The 22,917-nt window shown below is 39.6% G+C and overlaps 1 protein-coding gene across 4 annotated transcripts in view; it reads right to left on the reverse strand.

Annotated features, from left to right (window-relative positions):
* Sema5a (semaphorin 5A) overlaps nt 1-22,917 on the reverse strand; it is a 460,555-nt gene that overhangs the window by 73,812 nt on the left and 363,826 nt on the right. For all 4 annotated transcript variants that reach the window (XM_021182965.3, XM_085832019.1, XM_029469705.2 and 1 more), the window contains 2 exons: nt 13,761-13,968; nt 4,198-4,315 (listed from right to left, as the gene is read on the reverse strand). In XM_021182965.3, coding sequence (XP_021038624.1) covers nt 4,198-4,315; nt 13,761-13,968 — 326 coding nt within the window. The remainder of the gene's footprint in view (nt 1-4,197; nt 4,316-13,760; nt 13,969-22,917) is intronic.

Below are 22,917 nucleotides of genomic sequence, written 5' to 3' on the forward strand. Positions count from 1 at the left end.
TTATGTGACATTCTGGAAGAACTTGCAGGCCTCAGGTACCGTGAGCAGATACTTGGCTGGCATAGATAAGGTCTGAATCCTATCTCAGTACTGGGAAAGATGAAATTAAAGAAAGCACTTTAAAATAAACTGTCCAAAGTTCTCTCCAGGTTTCTCCTACTTGATTTTCTTCTTGAAGCATGTGCTTTATACTAATACATACAAAGTCAGACTGAAACGTGCAACACAGATCAGCGGTGCATGACAACCATGGGAGGATTCAATGTGTCACCTCCCAAGTCCTATCCAATGATCAGCGCAAACAAGTTGGTTCAGGAGCCTGTGAAGTGTGCTCAGCTGTCCTTCTGGTTCTGTTATAGCCTTCTCCTACAAGAGGCTCTCGAGAGTCAGGTGCACTCTACCTCCCCTGACACTGAGGAAACAGGGAATTTCAAAGGGCTGGCTAAAGATCCAATTCTGTTATGGAGAATAATATTTTCATGCTGATCTATTCCAGTGATAATTCTCAGCTGGCCTAGTGTGTACACACTTTAGTTGCATACAGGAGTCCCCAGCACATCTTTATATATTTCTTATGTCTTGCCATTTTTCTTTATATTTATGTTCTTGTGTGTATGTGTCCCCATGTAAGGGACTGTTACATGTGTGCGTGTCCACAGAAGGCAGAAGAATTCATTGGATTATTTGGAAATAAAGTCACAGGTAGTTGTGAGCGAAGTAGCAAGTTTTTAACCATGGGTCCATCCCTTCAGCTCCTCTAAATACTGGTTTTTTTTTTATGACTAAATTGAAGTCTTAAATTTTTATCTGGACATAGTTTCTTCAGAATTACTAGATCTTCCTTTATTTTCAAGGTCTTTTATATCTCCATGCAGTGACTGCATGAAACAGGATATTGGATAAGCTCCCCAGGAAGTTTTGCCTTATGTTATGGCATCAATTTAATATCCACCCTATGCTTATCTCTCCAGATGAATTATAAAGCAAGGCTGTACCTTTGCAGAAGACTAAGATATAGTCTTGTGTAGCCTCTAGCAGTTGAGTGAATAGGGAAAATCTGTATTTAGTGCCTGTGACACTTAGGGGACATCCCTTCTTAGGCCCACGTTTCCACATGTGGGGCTCCAGAAAGAAATTCTCATCACAACAAATTCTGGTGCCTTGCTATTGTGCATTTTTGGCTTCCAGAACTGTGGGTAATACATTTCTGTGCTTTATAAAGAACTCAGCGTTGGGTATTCTGCTATGGCATCACAAGCAAGGAAAAGCAGGTGTCAATGACACCCAGTGTGAGAAGTTTGAGTGGAACGGCCCTGTAGGAACTCACTGGCGCCACGTCACAGACCCTGAGTGCTTTAAAGACAAGAGTTTTTAGTTTTAGCTATTTGTATATGTGTATCAGTGTGAGCAGAGGTGCAGGTGCCCATATGGGCCAGTAGGTGTCATTAAGGAAGTTGTGAGCCTCCTAATATGGGTGGTAGAAACCAAACTTGGGTTCTCTGCAAGAGCACTGCATGTTCTCTAACTGCTGACACACCTCTCCAGTCCCTGACCTAGGTGTTTGGGGATTTAGTTTTTTTGGTGGGTTCACACAAGTGTGTCTGGGGTGTCACTTCCTGTCAATATGTCTTTAACTAAATGAACTCAATCGAATAAGACCATATTCTTTCAACATATACTTTTACATAAAATATAAAATGTCTGTTTTTCTTTCAAAGGCCTCAGATTATAAAAATTAGCAAGTTCCACTTGCTTGGGTAAAGATGTAGGTAAACAGCCTTCAGAAGGAATGAGAAGTATTTACCGATTGCAAAAACCTCTTGGCATTTGCTATTTCTAAAATCAGTTGGCATCTTAGAACTCATTTAACAATGAACCTACAGGGTCATCATCCTCTGGCAATCCAGCTCTGGCCCAGCAAGTGAGAACTCCTGGGTTTGGGCCTCAGTACAGAAAATACAATCTGAGAGACCATCTTAAAGTGACAGCGACATATATAGCACATTTTAAACCAATATTATATCAAAACCATGAAATTCTGGATACCACTTATCTGATATATAATTTTAGTGGAAGAAAAGAATAAATAACATAGAAGTGACATTTTAAAGTAAAAGTCTTAAAACCTAACAAGATTATTACTGGGGTTTATTATTATTATTATTATTATTAGCTTGCCAAAAGTATACCTCAAGGTGAGCAAATCCATCAGGTAAAAAGACAGAGCTCTACACAATAGACACATCTCATGTCTAGAGAGTCAGATCTTGCTATGTGTGACTGACATTGGGTCTGAAGTCATATCTCAGAGCTATGGTTAAGCCTCACCGCATGCCCATGTTGCCCTGCAAAGTTAACAGGACCTGTCATCCTGACAGGAGACAATATGGGTGACAACTCTTTGGTCATGTCTCAAACATTGGATCCTTCCCTTTCATATTTTTACTGTAAAATATTCAATACGTGCATCTGTAATAAAGCAAATGCATGGGGGAAATTTCCCTCCGCATAATCATCTTAGCTGTGATGAGCATATGTGTAACAACGGGTGCAGGGAGAAATGTTCTTATCATTTAAGAGAAACCACAGTTAGGCTGCCTGCTTCTTACACACATTATTTAACCATTAAAAATGCAAGGACAAAAGTATGCAGAAGGATGCATTGACTCTTTGTTAGGATGTGACTGCAGACTGACGTTTTGGATAATGTTCATTATGTTTTTTACCTTCTGCAAAAATGTTTAGGGTGACTGCCTTTGTGCTCTTAACAGGTTCAGCACTGAAAAGGGGATTTCTTCAGTTCCTGGTATTTTTCAAACCATTTTTAAAGATATGGAAGAACATTTCCCCATTGAAATCAAAGACCTAGCACTACACAGCCAAGTGGTTCTAAGATATGGTCCTCAACCTTCCTAATGCTGCGACCCTTTAATATAGTTCTGCATGTTGTGGTGACCCCCAACAAAGATTATTTTTGTTCCTACTTCATAATTATACTTGCTACTTCCTTGCTACTGTTATGACTCATAATATGAATATCTGATATGTAGGCTACCTGATATATGTCTCCCGTGAATTAAAGGGTCATTTGATCCCCCCAAAAGATCACAATCCTCAGGTTGAGAACCTCTAATCTAAGCCCAGATGGGAGCTATGCATGCCTAGAAGCAATGATGTCCACACAGGGTCCTTTGTGCAATGGACTCACCACCCACAGCAACATCTGGGAAGGATGCTGACTTTCCAGCTTTCTCTCTGCTCCATTGCCTTCCAAGTTGAAGAACAAGCATCATTTGCATATTGTTTGGATCTGGAAGGAGCAGCTTCTGGAAGTTGCACTGACAAATCGGAAGCCTGAGGTATGTCTAATACATTCAGGGACAGTAAATGTGTAGATTCTGTTTCTGCTTCTGCCTTGCAGAGGTGCTTACAACCAACAGGCAGAGATCCACAGCTGGCACACACAGAGGGACAAACTGCCCCAATACCTACTTCGAGCATATAACTGCTAACATTTTAGCAGTTTTGGTTCATATGCTAGAACACAAGGCAGAAATGTCTTGCTGCCTGAGACAGAAATAAAGGAAAACTGTTTTCTGCAAGCGAGGACCCAAGCAGACGAGCTGAGAAAACAGTGAGTGTTGCTTTTCTTGGATTCAGGGTCTGGTTGTAAATGCAGGCCCGTTTCCCTTCATTCCTCAGGGTCCCACACAGTAATACACATAGGGCTGCTGCTGCCAGGCTTTCTCATGACCCTGACCAAGGTCTGTGAAACTGACCCACATGGTGCCACAGTAATCTCCTTTAACTCATTCTTCAAATCTTCACTTAGGTCAGCTTCTGGAATTATAGCCCCCAAGGGAAATGAATGAGTGTGGAAGTTCACATTTTATTAGTGTAACAGGGACAAAAATTCACACCAAACTATAAAAAAAAGGCAAAAACTGTAAAAAACGCGATCTTATGCTCAACAGGGCGTCGAATCTTAAGAATTTCAAATCAATGTAAAACAGGTAAGAGCATCCTACAAACTCTCTGTAGAGGCTCGTGTGGCCCTCCTACCAGCCAGGAATAGATCAAGTGTAGAGACACAAATTTGTTTTGGGTTTGCAACAATGGATCTACTTTGAAAGGTAAGCTATGCAGGTCTGCCTCCCATGGACAATACTCTTGAGTCTGGCGAGGGCGTGCACATACCGGACAGGTGGGGACGCTCTGATCCCACTGGGTCATGCTCAGACTCTCCTCCAGGGTGGTGCACTTCTTCATCACCGCATCCCAGCCACAGTAAGGGTCCTGAGCGCCAATGCAGGCACTGAAAGCACACATGAAAATACATTGACTGCGCAGTTCCTTCACTGTAAGAAAATACCCTTCTTGGGAATGGAGATCATTCAAGCATGACCTATGAAACACACCTAGGTGAGGGGGGGATTCAGTGAAGGACTGAAAATCTCCTGTTTCCTGCCTTGACATTAACTCACTGTGATACACTGGAACTGAACTAGCTCATGTTATGTTCGTAGCTCCTGAGGAAGGGCAGGGAATCATTGTTCACTGACAGAATGACATGTTCAGCATGCACTTCACTTTGGGATTTGCTCTGCCCGTGACCCCATTTTCACAACTATGGGTGACTACAGCACAGCTACACTGAGAGAACCATTCAAAGGGCTCACGTTCCATATATATATATATATATATATATATATATATATATATATATGATGACCACTAGGCTAAATCCAGCTTTCCAAAGGGGAGACATTTGATGAACTCCTTCTTCTGCTCAGGGCTTTCCTCACCAGCAAAGCCACCTGGAGACCTGAAACAAGCCTTCTGGATTAGAGTGAAGGTTTAGGGCTCTGAAACTCTGCCTATAATAACAGTTTCGTCTTTCTACAATGTTGAAGGTTCTGGTTGTTTTAGCATTCCATTACTCCTTAAATATTACAGCTGCTATCCTAACACAAATGCCCATTCAATAGAAAGACCCCATACTTATAATTTCCTCTTGGTCTACACCAAACCAATCATTAGGCCTTATTATTTTTGGAAGTTGGGTCTCTTTAAGAGGCCATGTGGAAAAGAAGAGTTTCCAATGAATGTAGCCATTGGTGAAAGTGGCACTTAGGTTTTTTTCTTTCTTGGTTTTTATTTCTTCTTAAACTCAATAAGAATAAAGATGAAAAAAAAATCAATGAATTTAAGGTACTTCATTAGAAAAAGTCATATCAATACTGTCAAAAACTTGGGTAAAACTAGTTATTAGTATTATTTAATCTTCTCTCCTGACAATGATTTTGTCACTTAGATTTAAATATTTTCTATAGTAAAATCAAATATTAATATTCAATATACTACAGCATAATTATCAACTTTAGAATTGTTATCAGGCCAGGAAACCTACAGCGGTAGAATTTAAAAACGATTCTTAGGAAAATAGCATCGTACTGTTGAACACAATCAAACACAATGCTTCCCACAAATTTTTATTTTTCCTTGCTCTACATCAGAAAAGACAGATGATTTTGTCAAACACTCAGGTGAAAGGAGCTCAGCTGGATGGGGCACTAGACTCTGAAGCAACAGAGGCTAGTCTCCAAAGTCTGAAGACTGAATCAAAATCCTTTGAGGTCCATTAAAGACCCAGGCTGCCCTGTAAATACCTCATACTTCAAAGGGAAAGCAGAACACTGACAAGAAAACATGTTTCTTTCACACACTTGAGTCTCTTATTTATTCAGACCGATAAATATCTCGTGAAGATCTTGCTCTACAGAGCAGGATCTGGTACAATGGGTTCAGCTGTGTAAAAGCCATCTATGGACCTGTCAGTTTATCTTCCACTTGGCTCAGACTGCCATAACTTATTGTATTTTATGTGGCACATTGTCTGCTTCTAGACAAGGCTGATCTTGAATTGGATATTCTACTACCTTGCTATTCCAGGGCCTGGGACAGTAAGCAAGCACTCCCATGTAGTGTGTTTGATTCTGAACTTGTATGTGAAACACAGGGCTGCTTTGACCCAACTTTCAGTGGACTATGCATACTGTATAAGGATGGGAAATGGCATCTCAGAAAGACCTACATTAACTGACAGTAACCCTTCATCAGGAAAGACAAGGAACCATGCTGTACTGAATTCTTATTCCTATTGCTAACCTATTGCATAACTTCTATCTCTTTTACCACTCTTATGATCACATACACAGAGAATCTGAGTCTTGCTCATTGTCTCTATCCAGGGTCCAAATGAGTCCCAAGTTCATAATGTTTTTATATGCAGGGTGTTTTTTTCAGTACGTGGGAATGGTTATATTCTAAAATGGTGGGTTCAGTAAATTAAGCAGCAATAAAATTGTTAGGAGGAGCTCAGGCACTGCTGCTATTGAGAGTTCGGGGGCAGGTTTAGAGACAAAGATGATACCGAGGCCCAGGTTTTCCATGGAACTGTGTGCCCAGCTGTGCCCCTGAAGCTCAAAGGTAGGAGGCTTGTGGCATAGGTATCAGATGGGGGCCTGTATTATTAGTAAGGCCTTTCAGCTGTGCTTCTCCAATGACAAATAAAACTATCCAGCTGACTTGTTAGAATACACCAATTACTTAGATTTTCATTTAGGCCAGACAGCAACATGCTGTCTTTAAATCTGAATCAGGAAGAAGACTCCCCAAACTGTTGGTTAGCTACAGCACTACTAAGGGAAACTCAGAACCTATAGGAGTCAATTTTACCTATGGATTATTTTTAGCACACTTGGCTATGCTTAGACACCTGTGTGCCACTTCTACCACTGTGGTGGTAACATGACTGCACTGAAATAGTTCACAAATAACAGACCAGGGAGAAAAACACTTAAGATTCAGAGCTTGGCACTGTAGAATACAAGTAGACTACAGCACATCTATAGGATGCTGGGCATACAATATTTTGTTTTTTGCTATGTAGCCAAGGTTGCTATATGTGTTATTATTGCCAGAAGTAGATCTATCATGATATGTAGGTTTACTTCATGTGATTCACTAAAATGATTAATATTAGCGATTTTGCATGTATCATACATACTATCTTTAGTGAGACACCTCTCAAATTGGGCATGCTTCATACCGTGCATACTGAAGCCTGTGTGCTTTCCTGATGATTGTGCAATGAGCAGTAATGTAATGTACAGTTATTAGCAGTAGTGGAGGTCACAGAGGTTTATGTTCTGCTTTCCATCCCAGTTTGAGAGCTTCCACTTCACCTCGGGAGGGTTCAAGGGGTATTCTAATAATGCTAAAGGACATTGTGTTCCAGCCTGACTCCTCCTGGGATCCCTCATACAGAGAGCTCTGTACTGTTGTAGGTAGCATGTGGGTACATAGGATTCCTCTTCCCCTCTATATTTCAACAGTTACAATCATCGCATGCATAGAGAAGTTGCCAGTCACCATTTAATAGCCCCAAATTCACCCACTGAGTGAAAAATTTATTGAATGTGTTGCCATGACCTGGTGCTTAGTTCTGGAAGCTGAGAATTAGAATACCAGTACTAATTCAGATAAAGCTTAAGAAATAATTGGACATTAGGTGAAGGGATTGGTTTCTAGCATGGTATAGAATCAGGTATAATGATAAATCCATTGTGGGATAAAATGTAATACAACCCCAGGAACCTTTGACTCAATTCTACATTAGATATTCAGATAATTTTATTTATGGCAGAATTTCTCATTAGTCTCTGAGCCCCACACAGGCAGGGTCAGGGATGCATCCATTTGTCATCATACACTCAGGAACTGGCTTCGTGTTTAGAATGTATTAAGCATTATAAATACATTGTGAATGAACTGACGAAGGAAAGCCATAGACTTCCCAGCTAAGCCAATGAATGCCACTGTGGTTAAAGTTTTGGGACATTGAGTTTTGGAAATCAATAAACTAATTGTGGAAGGGGAATATTTACTTTGTAAAGTGAATGTTCACCAAAAGCTCCTCCTGGATGCTTGCATGAGAGCAACTAGTTGACTGAAGGTGTCTCACTGGGACCATGGGAGGGTGATGTTATATTCTCAGCATGTGGCAAACCTTGCAATTGGGCAGATGGTGTCTGTAGAACACTTAATTAATAATGGTGTCAACCTATTATGTCTACCTTTGAAAACTTTGCCCTTTAAAGCAACTGATGTCCTACAGTACTTCATTTCCACACTAATTTTCTTAATGAGCTATTAGTTCCCTTACCTTAATGACACCATTACAGTGATTGACCTAAGAGTGCTCAGACACCAGCTCTGCCCAGTGAAGTCCAAGATTTTTTTCTTAATGGTTCCATCTTTCCTTCCAGTTTTGTGAAACACAATTCTAGGGGTATTTATTTCCTGATTCATCTATGGCTGTATCTATTTCTGGGCTGGCTTTTCTTCTAATCTCAATCTCTATATCACACAACAGAAGTACCAAAGAATCACAGACTTCCACTCTTTTTACTACTTATATCACCTTACCTTTCTAGTTCTCTATATGTTAGCCACCCTCCACTAGGCTATGAGAAGACAGCAGGGAATTCAGAACAGGGCCCACATGGAAATTCATCACATATATACTGAGCCTCTTTGGAGGTGTACATGGTGCTGGAGGCCAAAGGAACCTGAAAACAGAGGCCAAGCCAGGCCTTGGTGCTAAAGATGATGCAGCAGGATAGAACCTGCGCTGTTCTTAGTTTCTGCTCTAAGGCTCTAACCATTGCTGCTTACACATGCTCTCTTAGATTCAAGTGGATCTCTCATATACAGAATGCAAGCTCTATGACCTGGTGGGGGGCTAATCTGATCTTACATAGGTAAAGAGTGTAAAAAAATAAAGAGAGAATACACAATAGTTTCCAAAGTATTGAAATTCTACAGAATTCAGAAAATATTGTGTTTTGTAATACATCTTTGCAATTTAACCATTTTACAAAGTTTAATAATTTGTTTCTGTATTAACATATGTGATAGAAGTACATCCAGGCAAAAGACATACTGCTTTAACTCAAGAATTAGTGGATGAAAGTCCATAGACTACATGTATCCTGCTGAGTTTTACCTAAACAGAACAAACACAGGGATGTTTTCACTCCAGCACCATGACAACCGTTCTTAAGTTCATGAAGCCAAACCATATGATATGGCTCGGTAGCAACAGATGGACTACATAAGCTTCAGCAGAATGCTGCAAAATATTCAGATCCTGGAACAGCGGGAATGCGATAAAGTCATTCCCTTGCCACCTCCCTCCTCTGAGAATTCTAGGGCTGATCTCATGAAGTTGGACCCCATCGCTTAAGAGACCATTGCAAGTTCTCTAATGGCTCAGCATCTAAGGGAAGACCTCTACCTGAGCAGGTGCGTTGGCTGTTTTGTGGTATCAGTTCCAGACTCTACTCTTTGTTGTCTTTCTGTGGAGTACTGTGTCTAAGAGATGATTTTTTTTTCTTCTCTCGATTGGTTGTCTAAGTCATAAACTCTCTGAATCCAAAAGCAGCTCGTATATTTGACATGTCTATTTATTGTCAAGCTCTGCTCAGCCCATAGCCTTGGCTTGTCATGATGACCACACATCAGGGAAAAGCGCATTCTTTGTAACAGAAATTTTATACTTGGGGGTAGTTTCCTTCCTTGTCCAAGGAACCTTTCCTGAGCTGTGGATCTAGACAGTGAACATATACTTCTTAAAATGACTTTTAAAAACGTGTGCCCATGGCCCTCCCACTAATCTTCCACACTTTCACTTGGTGAGAGTAGGAGAGATGTAACTATCTTAGGACTTGCAAGACTTCCAGAGGTGGGAAGGCAGAATAGCCTGACTTCTAGATATGTCTATGAAAGCCTGAGTCGTGTGGTCACCTCTGCCTCCTGACTCGGTGAAATGGGAACTCTCCAAGTCCAGTGTCTGAGTCTATCAACACCCTAAGTGCCAGGTTATGATTTCATATTGGTGGATAAGCCAGGAAGAGATTAGTTAGTAGCTATTGTGCCAGCTCCACCCTGTGCTCTGTCATCTAGAACTTTTCTTTCTTCCAAGGCTACCGATGAACACTGGGAGTGTGGACACCAAGAGCAAAGGGCCCAAGAGGTGGCACGCATGAGGTATTGTCAAACACTGACCTACAGCTGGGATGTTAGATCCTTGGTACCTCAGAACCTTGAAAATAGCAGCTCATGTTAGGAAAGAGATAAATATGTGTGCTCAGTCATCACATAGAAATGTTATTCCCAGAGATGACTGCCACTCCAAGAACCTTGGTTTGGCTTCATCATCTGAGTGATTATCTATAAGATTTATTAAATGGCAGCATCCAACCATGCTCATATTAAAATAAGTCAGGTTTGTGATAAAACTTGACTAAACTATAGCTTTAAGGTATTTTTCTTCTAAAATAACTTCTAGATAAGTGCTAGTGCCCGTAGGCTGTTTTCTGAGCTACAGTGAAGATGAACAGTGGACCGGCAGCAGCTTCCCCCAAGGATGTATGGTCACCCTGAGAACAACTGGGATAGATACTCAGTTTGGGATGCTTTGGGAACCTGTTCTATGCTGGTTTCAACTACCACAGGGCAAGGGCAAAGATGAGGAAGCTGATAGGAAGACAGCATGGCTAAAACATCTGGTGTTCTTGGTCCTAGAGCAGCAGTTCTTCATCTCCTTAAGTGTTGCGATCTTTAATAGTTGTAGTGATCCACAGTTATAAAATTATTTCCTCACTACTTTATAACTGTAATTTTCTACTGTTATGATTCATAACATAAATATCTTTGTTTTTCAATGGTCTCTTGGGGCGTTGCAACCCATAGGTTGAGAACCTCTGACCTAGACAGTATATCTTGAAAAACAATTGTAGCAGAAAGTGAACTCAGTGGCTCATGAGATCAGACCCTATCTGTAGTGACTTCTCTGCATAGAGGGAACCATCAATATTGCATGGATGTGGGGGGCAGACAGACTGGCCCTGGTCTGAGTGAGTCCCTGAAGGAGGTATGTGACCTTGAGTGGGACACTAAACTGACATCTGGACTTCCAACCTTCATGTGAACAATTTCAAAATGTGAGTTTCAGACTTGACTCAATAATAAAGGAAAATGTGGCAGAAATGTAAAAACTACTGTGAAATTACATAAATAGTCTTTGAAAAACAGATAACCAACAAAAGGAAAAATATAAAGATTCTCATGAGACAATTTTCTCCTTCAAAAGTGTCATATTTATATTTGAAGCACATTATTTGCATAAGATCACTTTCTCTTTTTAAATATTGCAAAGTTCCATTTATGAAATAGAGTTCCAAAGATTACAACCAAATTATTGATAGTTTACTAAAGAATGGTATTTGGCAAAAAAAATTACATAATCCAGTTATTAGCTCATTCTTAATCAATGTGCTTCACTAAGCATATTTATGGAAAATTAAAACTATTTCTCTAAAAAACAAAGTACTATATTTTCCATAAATAATTTAAAAAATCCAAGCATGCTGTGTTTACCAAATAGAGTCTTCTTGTAAATTCTAACTGGGGATGCTTTCTTGTCCTTCCATAGGAAGAGGACATTTGGAGAAGCACATTGGAAGACACACAGAGAGATGCTTGGTTCATAGTGCTTAGAATTTCCTTCTCAGAGGGAATACTAAGAGCCAAACACAAGCATACCAACTGTGGCACACAGAAGCCCAGTGTATGGGCTCACAGTGGAGCTGTGCTTGCTTGTCGTTTAGCTGTGAGCAGGTGAAAAATAAACAGAGGCGAGATTCAGCCACACGAGCGTCTCTTCTACCATAGAGGCTGAGGATGCACTTGAACAAGAACCATTCACTTATGGCATCTGCACCTGGTGGTTCCAGCCACTGTGGATTCCAGATAGTTGATGGACGATAGCATGACAGACAGCAGGCACCATACCTCTGTTGGTACTCCTACTCATGATTTAGGTGGCTTAATTTCCTGAGCTGAAGGAGCTGAGGTGACCTGCACTCACTGAATGAAAGCACGGTGAAAACAATGAGTCATCTCATGCTTTGCAACTGCACTCCTAGTCAATGAATGCAAGCAACGCCACACATGGCACAGACCCATGTTGTCCCGCCTGTGACCGTGTCTTGACCCCAGCAAGTCCCCAGGAGAACTTGGATCTAACAGAGTAAGACTTGGGAAACTGTTTTCCTTCCAGCCATGCTTGGCTAGGAGACGTCTCTTGGCTACACCCCAACCATCCCTGTTATACAGTGAATGATCAGCACTCAGAAGGGAGTTACATCTGCCTCAGACTGGGCTTACACAAACATGCGCAGAACAAGTTTCAAACAGTCTTTGGTTAAAGTTCGAAATCAAAGACATATAAAAGAGGATCACTAATAACTGTCACTGTGTACTAACAACATTCACACTACAACTCATAAAACCATCCCTATACTGTTCTCAGCTCTTTTTGATATCAGAGAAATGTTATTCAGATTTCATTTTACAGAACCATCCTGCAGGAAACATTGTGTAACAATGTTTACACATAAAGTGTAACAATGTTTACACATAATGTGTAACAATGGTTACACATAATGTGTAACAATGTTTACACATAATGTGTAACAATGGTTACACATTTAAAAAAGAAAGAAAGAAAGAAAGAAAAGAAAAAGAAAGAAAAGAAAAAATCTACATTAAGAACATGCAGAGAGAGACCTTTCGATTTTACAATGTATACATCATCCCATTTGATTCTAGAGCAAGTCACATGTGTGCGCTGAGACAGTGAGGATGAAGTATATTGGAGCCATGGTCAAAATGATCAGTGACAGGTGTGTACTATGAATTTCCTGCCTCGGGCTCCCTGTATAGAAACAGAATGGCCTGAGCACTGCAGGGGCTTGCAAGTAGTATAGTGAAAATGTCACTTCTACAGAAGCCTTCAGGTATGTCTTGCTTAGGGGAATAGCTCTAAGCAAAGCTACCAAGCTCCTCTAGAGCAGAACTGTGCCAGAGTCCAGAATACATTTCCAGTTTCCAACACTATAAACATTACACAGCTAGTCAACTAGTGTTCACAGTCCTCTTCCATTTCCTAAGCACCTGAGCCTAAGTGCTTCTAAACTAACCGAACTAAACTTAAAAATACATTGTGGACAACACTGGACATTCCCTAGGAAAAAAGAGGATAGGGCTGGAGAGATGGCTCAGAGCTGGGAATTGGAAAGCATTTATGATATTTGGCTTTCCCTGTACCTCCAAGATTTCCTTTCCCTCACTAACTGATTATATGACAATGGGACCTTTGGAATAAACTGCAAGGGTGTTAGGGACAAGACATATCCTATAGATGATCCGGAATGATGGAGTTTTGGGGCAGCATTGATGTTTCTTCTCAGGGGGCTCTAAGAAGAGCATGAGCCTACTTTATCTTATATTCATTCATTCTCTCTCTCTCTCTCTCTCTCTCTCTCTCTCTCTCTCTCTCTCTCTGTATTCAAATAAAATATTAACTTATCCTGGGGCACTAGATCCTAGCACTACCACTGAGAGTTATCATATACTGAATAATTCATTTTCACACCTATTACTGCTCACAATTGTTAGCCACATGGTTCCTCCCTAGATATCCAGAGGTTAGTAGCATCACAAAAACCCATTTCAATGAAGACCCTGTGTCCTGGAATATAATAAGCACACAGATGTATGGTTTTACAGCCTTTTGACTGCCAGAAACTTGAAAGGCTGGCACAGGTGCCCTCACCCTTGGGATTCCTTACCTGCGTGTTTGATGGAAGTGGCACCTCTTCAGGGGGATCTTGACCACATGCTCCTGTAGTCCCACAAATAGGACACTCTGGCTGTGGAGGATCTGCAGGCTCCTGATGGGCTCACTCCTCCTCTCTGGGAAAAGCTCAATCTCTTCCAGCAAACAGCTGCCTGAGCTCTGACTCAGGGGAGCTCGTACTTTCTTAATGGTGCCATAATCTGTGAAGACAAGACAGGAAGAAAATAGAGCACACAGGTAGCACAGCTGTCTTCAGTTAGGCAGAATGTGTACAGAGCACACAGCCATAATTCTTCAGCCCATGAAGTCATTTGAGCATCTTCCAGTAATGCAGAGACCTCTCGGGTGGGTCACACTGGATGGAGAATTCAGGTCCCGGTGTCCTTTAAAGCTCTGCAGTGATGTTCCACTGTAGCCAGTGGTGAGAACTCCTGATCTACCACTGTCTCTGCAGTTGCAAGCCTGAGAACAAGAGGCACGCTAAACTTTACTAAAGATTAAAATAGCTACAGAATACGAGGAGAAAAAAAAACCAAAATCTCGGATCACTGATGACAGCGTGGTGATTGCTACCCATTCACAGAAGAAGCAAAGTGACTTGGAATGTAAATACAAGGTCATTTTTGGTATTTTGAACTTGACTCATGTTGGAACTGATTCAAGTCTTCCTGGACTCAGGTTCACGCATTTAATATTGCCTGTGCTGAGGACCTCTGCACCATGCAACTCTACAGATAGGCTGTGAGGGATGTGGAGCAAGCTCCTTTTAGGTCAGTGGTTCTCAACCTTCCTAATGTTTTTGCCATTTAATACAGTTCCTCGTGTTGTGGTGACTGGTGACCCTACCTCCCAAACATAAAATAATTTTTGTTGCTACTTCATTACTGTAATTTTGCTACTACTATCAATCATGATACATGACTGCTGCAAAAAATTCAACCTTCAGTGGAGTCATGACTCATTACTGTTTTAGTTCACCCATCAAGGACTTCAGGGAGGACAGATAACATTTCTGTGAGGGAGATGCACAGGAGCTTGAAGAACACTGTTGCTTGCCTGCAAAATCTTGAAGCACCACCAATAACTATCAGTTCTATCTGAAGCCATCTTGAATGTACAAATTGAATAAACCCACCAGGGTATCATGCTTTAAATCACAGTGATTCTTATTTGATAAACACAGAAGCAGCTTTAGAGGTTATCTTAAAAGCAGAAATGAAACTCGGAAGCGTTGGCTTGAAGGAGCGTCAACCAAATAAGTCGAAAAGTCTGAAGAGGTAATACTTTACACCTTGCATCTTTATGGAAGTCTTAGATAATAGGACCATCTACATTTAAAGAGAAAACACATGGACACAATATATTAGCCTGGCTTTACTTAAAATGTAAACTGGAAATAGCTCCATTTTCTCGAAATCTCTCTTTCATGTCATATACACGGTGTAACAACTGCTTAAGTTTCCTTCAAGATAGCTGGCTAAATATTAGTGTTGAAAAATATCCAGCAAACATAGAATTTCTGATAGGAGTGTCTATCAGATGGCCATTCAGAAAGCTCATGGCTCATAAAGCATGAGCAAGACCATTTTGATAAAGCCTTTACTCTGTAACAAAACTTCCTTCTGATTTGGTGACCAGAAATCTTAGGCTTGTGAAAAACAAACAAACAAACAAAAACCAGCTTTGGTAATTACAGTTCAACCTGCACAAGACAATAGAAGGCATCAGTAACCACAGCTTGGAGGACTACACAGGGTACAATGGGAGCTTCAGGGACAAGAGGTGACTTCAGTTCTGATATCTCAGCTACAACAATCTGAGACAAAACAAAACAAAACAAACAAACAAATAAACAAAAAACAAAACAAAAAAAAACCCACACACTGGCAGATGGAGCTGTCAGCTTCCCAGGGAGCAACAGAACATTCCACTCTTTGTAGGATAGCACAGTATCATGAGTATTGTCAGTTCAAGTCAAACATTGGGGAGAAGCCAGTGTGGCTAACCTTGGGAAGTGGGATGGCTCATATAGTTTAAAAAAAATCACTGTGATAAAAACTGGACCTCCTAACCAATTTCTGAGTCAGTGAGGGGCAGGAAGGACGGGAGTCCAACAGGAGAGTGACTATGACTACTTTGTGAATGTGGCTCGTAACATGGTGTGCAAAAATCATAGATCTAAACTAGAACATATTCAACAGTTAACACTCTGAGAAACCTGCCAAAATGAATAAAAACCCCTGGAGTCAACTTAGTTGGTGCTTAAAATTCTTACAAAATTGCAGAAAGCACCAAATTTTAATAGAGCTTTAATAATTTGATTCCAATAAGATGTCAGCAATGTAAAACATTCAACATATGCTTTCTTTCACACCCTATCCCCAGTACTCCAGCCCATTGGTTCTTAGCATTTGAATGAAAGATGGCAAATGAAGATTCTGTGACCCAGGGTTCTGCTGTCTCTTCTCATCTGTGAACATCTGGTAACATGACAAGTCCCTTATAAATCCTCATTCCATCCCTGTTGAGATTACCATAGAGTGATCCCAAGCTTAAGGCCATATCCTTGCTGCCTTTCCCTCCCTTGCCTGAGCCTCACCCTTACTCTGTGCTCACACTCCCTCTGTCACGACTCCCTCTCTTATAGTGACCTTGAGAATCAGGGCACATGGTAAGAAACCATGCCAGTTCCCTATACTCACCTTAATTTTAATTGTATTTTTGCCTCTTGTTATACACCAGCTCTTCTCAGTTTCCTATACACTATTATTTTGACCTTATTTAATATTTGAAAAACTAGTATTCTTTGTTCTCACCCTTCTCATCTTTATGCAATTTTGCTCTCACTTTTCTCTTTATCCATGCAGCCTTTCTTACCCCCATGTTCTTTACTTAACTACTTCATTCTTCCTCTCTAGTCCCTGTACTTCCCAATCTTTTACTTAAGAGTTGTTTTTCTTCACTAACCTTGTCCCTTGTTTCACTCAATTACTAATGTTTTCAATGACTAATCTTATTTTCTCTTTAAATGATATTTTTATTAATTAGAGAATTAATAAAATTTTTATCATATTCAGTTATCCTTCCCTAACCCCTCCCAGATCCAACCTCTTTATCCTCATGGGCTTACCTACACAAATATAAGTTCTCTTCTTATTTTTCTTCTTCATATTTTTAAAAAGAATTATTTATTTATTTTTTGTATATGAGTACTCTGTAGCTGTTTTCTGACACACCAGAAGAGGGTATCAGTTCCCATTACAGATTGTTATGAGCCACCATGTAGTTGTTGGGAATTGAACTCAGGACCTCTGGAAGAATAGTCAGTGCTCTTAACCACTGAACCATCTCTCCGGTCCCAAGTTCTCTTCTTTTATCTTTAAATGCATTGAATACTATTTATGTTGCCCAACTACTCTTGGCAGTGGGCTATGGAGTATGGTTGGTCTAAAAGGAGTCACATTATAAAAGAAAATCCATTCTCCTTCTCCCAACAGATGACAAATGCCAAAAGCCCTGTAGCCAGTGGTGGCATTTTTGCACCAGTCTCTCCCCTGCACAACTTCCATGCTACAATTTCATTTGACTTAAACTAACACAGGCCTTGGGTATATTGTCTCAACTGCTATGAGTTCCTAAGTGTATGCCTTGTGGTGTCTGGAAAACAGTTTCCTCTGAGTTATTTCTGGTTCTCCTGATCTAACATACTGTACATTATTGATGCTGCTTTCTCTCCTCTGTTCATTCATGATATAGGAGCTGGCTTTAACCACATAATTAAACCAACCAAACAATCAACAGACAAATATAAACACAACTTTATGTTTGATCACTGGGATATGATCAAAAGAACAAGTATAAAAATCTTCAGTGAAGACATAGAATACCCAGTTGCTGAAATTAAAGCAGAAATATTTCAAGAGCATGGAAATAAGTGGAAATGTAAAAAATTTTAATATCTGGTATATTATATATAAATAAAACTTTGAACACAAAATAGATGTGGTTAGGTCTACATGATACATCATAGTTAAAATTGAACAACTATAGAATAAAGCAAGATTATTAAAATCTACCAAAAATTCCCACAAATGTATAAAGACTAACTGATCAGAATAACATCAGACCTCTCAGTAGTAACCCAAAGAACAAGCACACTTTGGAAGAACAAAGTCCATTTCCTCAAAATAAGCAGAGAACCACCAACCAGGGTTATTTCCTCCCAAAATGTTCTAATTTGAAATTGATGGGGAGCAAAGATATTTCAAGAAAAGTACAAACTGGAGCAATTTATGGTTAACCTGATACCACAAATGAAACAAACAAACAAACAAAAATCAGAGGAGGAAGAAAGTCTTAATCTTGGGTAACAGAACATATACATTTTGTAGAAATAATAAAAAAATATTAATCATGACCATATCAGCAAATTGGAAAACTGCTTATGTAGATGGAGAAGAAAAACTATGCATTTGAATCATTCAGAGATGCAACCAATAAAATGTAAAGAATCAGTCAACATTCTTTCAGTAATAATCCAGAATGTAAATGGTCTTAACTATTTAGTTAAAACACACAGTCTAGCTGATTGGATAAGAAGACCAGCCAATTGTTTGTTGCCTACAGTTTGTGTTCTGCTCTATGTGTCAGAGTACAGCTGAAGGTAGGTACTGACAAAACACCAGCAAAGGAACAGTAAGACGCTTCTGTGCGCGCGCGCGCGCGCACACACACACACACACACACACACACACACACGCACACACACATACACATCAAAATCACACATGTAGGCTGTGGGAGAGGATCCTTTCCCCAGCTCTCCACCCCACTACAATTATTCCTTAGTAAATGGTCTCTATTGCTCTCTACTTCTGTTTCTTAGGAATCATGAAGCATGCAGTGAATCAGAGGCATCCCTGGCAGTACTTGCCATGCCACATTGTAGAATTTGACTGCAACTTTGATTCTCACCACATATCATGAGTATTTTAAATTATCCATGCCTCTATGCCATTAATAAAAAACCAACAGATGCTACGTGAAACAACTTTCCTAGGATTTCAGACTACTGTATGTTATGAATTGTGTTTTTACTGGACTTACAAAGCTTTCTGCCTTATAAAGACAGAGTGGTCTATTTATAATAAACAGTTTTAATAACTTCCTACAATTACGCCTCAACATGAAATTACCAAATCATTTTACCACTGTATAGTATAGTATAGTATAGTATTGCATTGTATTATATTGTAATGTTTGATTTTAAAAATTGCTACTTCAGTTTCCTGATGTGTTTTATTAAAAAGTTTAAAATAAATTTTGACTTTGAATTTCAACAGAATTTCCAACCATTTCTGAAGTGGCTAGATATAGACATATTTCTGTCATGTATACTATATATTTTTAAAAACAGCATTCTTAGCATTGATTATTATGAAAGCAAACTAGTAATTAAATCTGGAAAATGTATATATATATATAAATTAAATCTGGAAAAATATTTTATATATATATGTATATGTGCATGTATATATACACATATATGTATATTATATGAAAATATATATGTGCAATATATATGAAAAATATATGTGTGTATATATACATATATATGTATATATATGTATGTGTATATATATATATATATATATATATATTATATATGTACTTTGTTTTACAACACATTTCTTTATGCTTTATTGCCAGTGAATGTTTAATTTGTATATCTATTTCTTATGGATGTATACCTCCAGTCACTTGAAAATTTCTCAAGTGAAATGGGGTAATTATTGGAATTAGGTTAGGAAGCACTACTCTATAAGAAACACACTTCACTGGCAAAGATATACAAAGACTTAACAGCAAACAGTGAAAGTGAATGTACCAATAAGGTTGGAGAAAACAATAGAAGTAAATATTGTTGCATATCTTTTTTTTAAATTTTCTTATTAGGTATTTTCCTCATTTACATTTCCATTGCTATCCCAAAAGTTCCCCATACCCTCCCCCACACTCCCCTACCCACCCACTCCCACTTCTTGGCCCTGGCGTTCCCCTGTACTGAGGCATATAAAGTTTGCACGACCAATGGGTCTCTCTTTCCACTGATGGCCGACTAGGTCATCTTCTGATACATATGCAGCTAGAGACAAGAGCTCCAGGGGGTACTGGTTAGTTCATATTGTTGTTCCACCTATAGGGCTGCAGGTCCCTTTAGCTCCTTGGATACTTTCTCTAGCTCCTTCATTGGGGGCCCTGTGATCCATCCAATAGCTGACTGTGAGCATCCACTTCCGTGTTTGGTAGGCCCTGGCATAGTCTCACAAGAGACAGCTATATCAGGGTCCTTTCAACAAAATCTTGCTAGTGTATGTAATGGTGTCTGCATTTGGCAGCTGATTATGGGATGGATCCCCGGATATGGTAGTCTCTAGATGGTCTATCCTTTTGTCTCAGCTCCAAACTTTGTCTCTGTAACTCCTTGCATGGGTGTTTTGTTCTCAATTCTAAGAAGGGGCAAAGTGTCCACACTTTGGTCTTCATTCTTCTTGAGTTTCATGTGCTTTGTATCTTGTATCTTGGGTATTCTAAGTTTCTGGGCTAATATCCACTTATCAATGAGTACATATCATGTGAGTTCTTTTGTGATTGGGTTACCTCACTCAGGATAATGCCCTCCAGGTCAATCCATTTGCCTAGGAATTTCATATCTTAACGTGTACAAGATAAAGTTAGAAGATATAAAAGGTCACATTATATCAACACGGGACATTCTACAACATTGCAGGCCCACTCAGACAGGCATGGTGGCATTTCCATTTGTATGTTTAAAAATGATTATACATGAGATGAACATTTCTAAGAGTATGGGAAGAGGGCAACAACCTGAAGAAGTAAAGACGATACTGTGCTGTGTCTCTAGACAAGTCCTCTAAAAACTTGATATGCCTGATAATGGTAACAGTGGAATTTTTGGTAGAGCTCAACACAGGATAGGAACAATATTCACCATTGGCTTTTGATAGTGATACATCTTGAAGACATGGAAGACCAAACGATAGAAAATGTCTTGCTAAAGGGAATTCCTGTAACAACAAAGCACAATTTTTCTTCTCAACAATCCCTACCCTTAGAGAATGAACAAAGGAGAAAACAAAGAGATAATGCAATGGTGTGAATGTAAAGTTTGCACAGTGTCACAAGAAATACAGTGAGTTTAATTTCAACCTGACTATTCTGAAAGAAATATTTCAAAATCCCTACAAAGAATTCTAAATGTTAGAAAGGGTTCTTGAACCTCCAAGCCTTGTTTTCCATAACTTCCACGACAGGGAAGTAGATTTACATCTTGGAACAAATAAGCTACTGAACAAGCTGTGCAAAGATTAACTGAAAACAAGGCTGAGATTTTCAGTAGGTTTAAATGAAATTACATTCTAGGAGCAGAGTTTGGCTATCTAGCGGTGAACTCTACCTAGTCTTTGTGTGAAGATGTGGGAATGCACAGGTTATCTAGACCATCACCATGCAGTGGAGACAGCTACAATCCATAGAAATAATTTAAAATATTTGCCACCAGCTATAGGTTAAAATTGGCTCAAATATTGATTTGTTTCATATTTTATTCAATACTATATATATTATTTATTCAATTTTTGTATATAATCATAAAATCACTAGGATATAATTATTTTATATAATCTTTGAAATCCATATATATATATATATATATATATTCATTTTAATTAATTCTAGCCACTTGTGATGCTGTGGCTTAAGGTAATAGGCAATTTAGGGATATACATGATATCTTGATTTTGTTAACAGAAAGCCAAGTGCCAAGCATCCCCACCCATAAATAAAGGACAAGTCCAAACTCCCCAATATGAGAACTTCATTCTTTCTGCATCACATATTAAACCTTGCTGCATTATTTTATTTCAATAAAAGGTTCTTTCTCTTTAAACGTTTGATCATCTGTGAATGTGATAGCTGCTCTTCATAGTTAACTTGACTGGATTCAGAATCACCAAGAAGACATATCTCCAGGCATATCTGTGAAGATATTTTTAGAGATATTCACCTGGGAATGAAGACACCCCACTTTGAATGTGGGCAGCACCTTTCCAGGAGTTGTGATCTCAGACCAAATAAAAAGAACAGGGAGAAAGTGAGCCATTCCCTGCTCTCTACTTCCCAATCCATGACTCCCTCCTCCAGATCTTCCTTGCCATGATAAACTGTATCTTTGGAATAATTCCTCCCCTAAGTTACTTCTTGTTAGTCATTTGTTACAACCTGACAACTAACACAATGAACGGTACCAACTGCTCTGTGCTCCAAGTAAAGTAATGGAACATCACCAAGCTTAAAGAGCAGTGTATGAGCTATGTAGCTGGGGAATGCAGCCATGAGCCCGGAAGCTAGACTGCAACCCTTGTGAGTGAAGTGATCACAGGCAGGTATCAGGTGCTCCATGAGAGTGGATGCAATCATTGTGAGGTCATTTCAGAACCTGACAGATCTGCACCAAGCAACCATGACCTAAGAGAGTGTTCCATCTGCTCCTCCTTGCCCAGAGTTTTCCATTTTCCTAGACATGAAGCTCCCATCACTCTCCCTTGGAATGTGGCTCTCTACCACAGCTTTGGAAAGACATTGAAAGGATGGATGGCCACAGCCTGAATACAACACTCATTATAGTTCAGATCTTAATGTACTGTAAAGACTGACACAACAGGACAATACAGATGGAAATCAATAAGAAAACAAAAGAAAAACACCAACTTAGTGTTATGTCAACTTGGTACAAACTAGAGTCATCTGAAAGAAGGGAGCCTCATTTGAGAAAATGTCTCCATAAGATCCAGCTTTAGAGCATTTTCTTGATTAGTAATTGATATGGGGGGGGTGGCCTCAGACCATTGTGGGTGGTTCCATCCTTGGACTGGTAGTTCTGAGTTCTATAAGAAATCAGATTAAGCAACCCATAATGAACAAGACAGTAAGCAACATGCCTCCATGACTTCAGCATCAGCCCCTGCCTCCAGGTTTCTGTGCTGTTTGAGTTCCTGTACTGACTTCTTTGATGATAAACTATGACTTAACTAAGCCCAACACTTCCTCTCCAGTTGCTATTGGTCATG

This window comes from Mus caroli, unplaced genomic scaffold (assembly GCF_978045245.1).
Source record: "Mus caroli unplaced genomic scaffold, Mus_caroli_1 scaffold_16, whole genome shotgun sequence".
Taxonomy (NCBI): domain Eukaryota; kingdom Metazoa; phylum Chordata; class Mammalia; order Rodentia; family Muridae; genus Mus; species Mus caroli.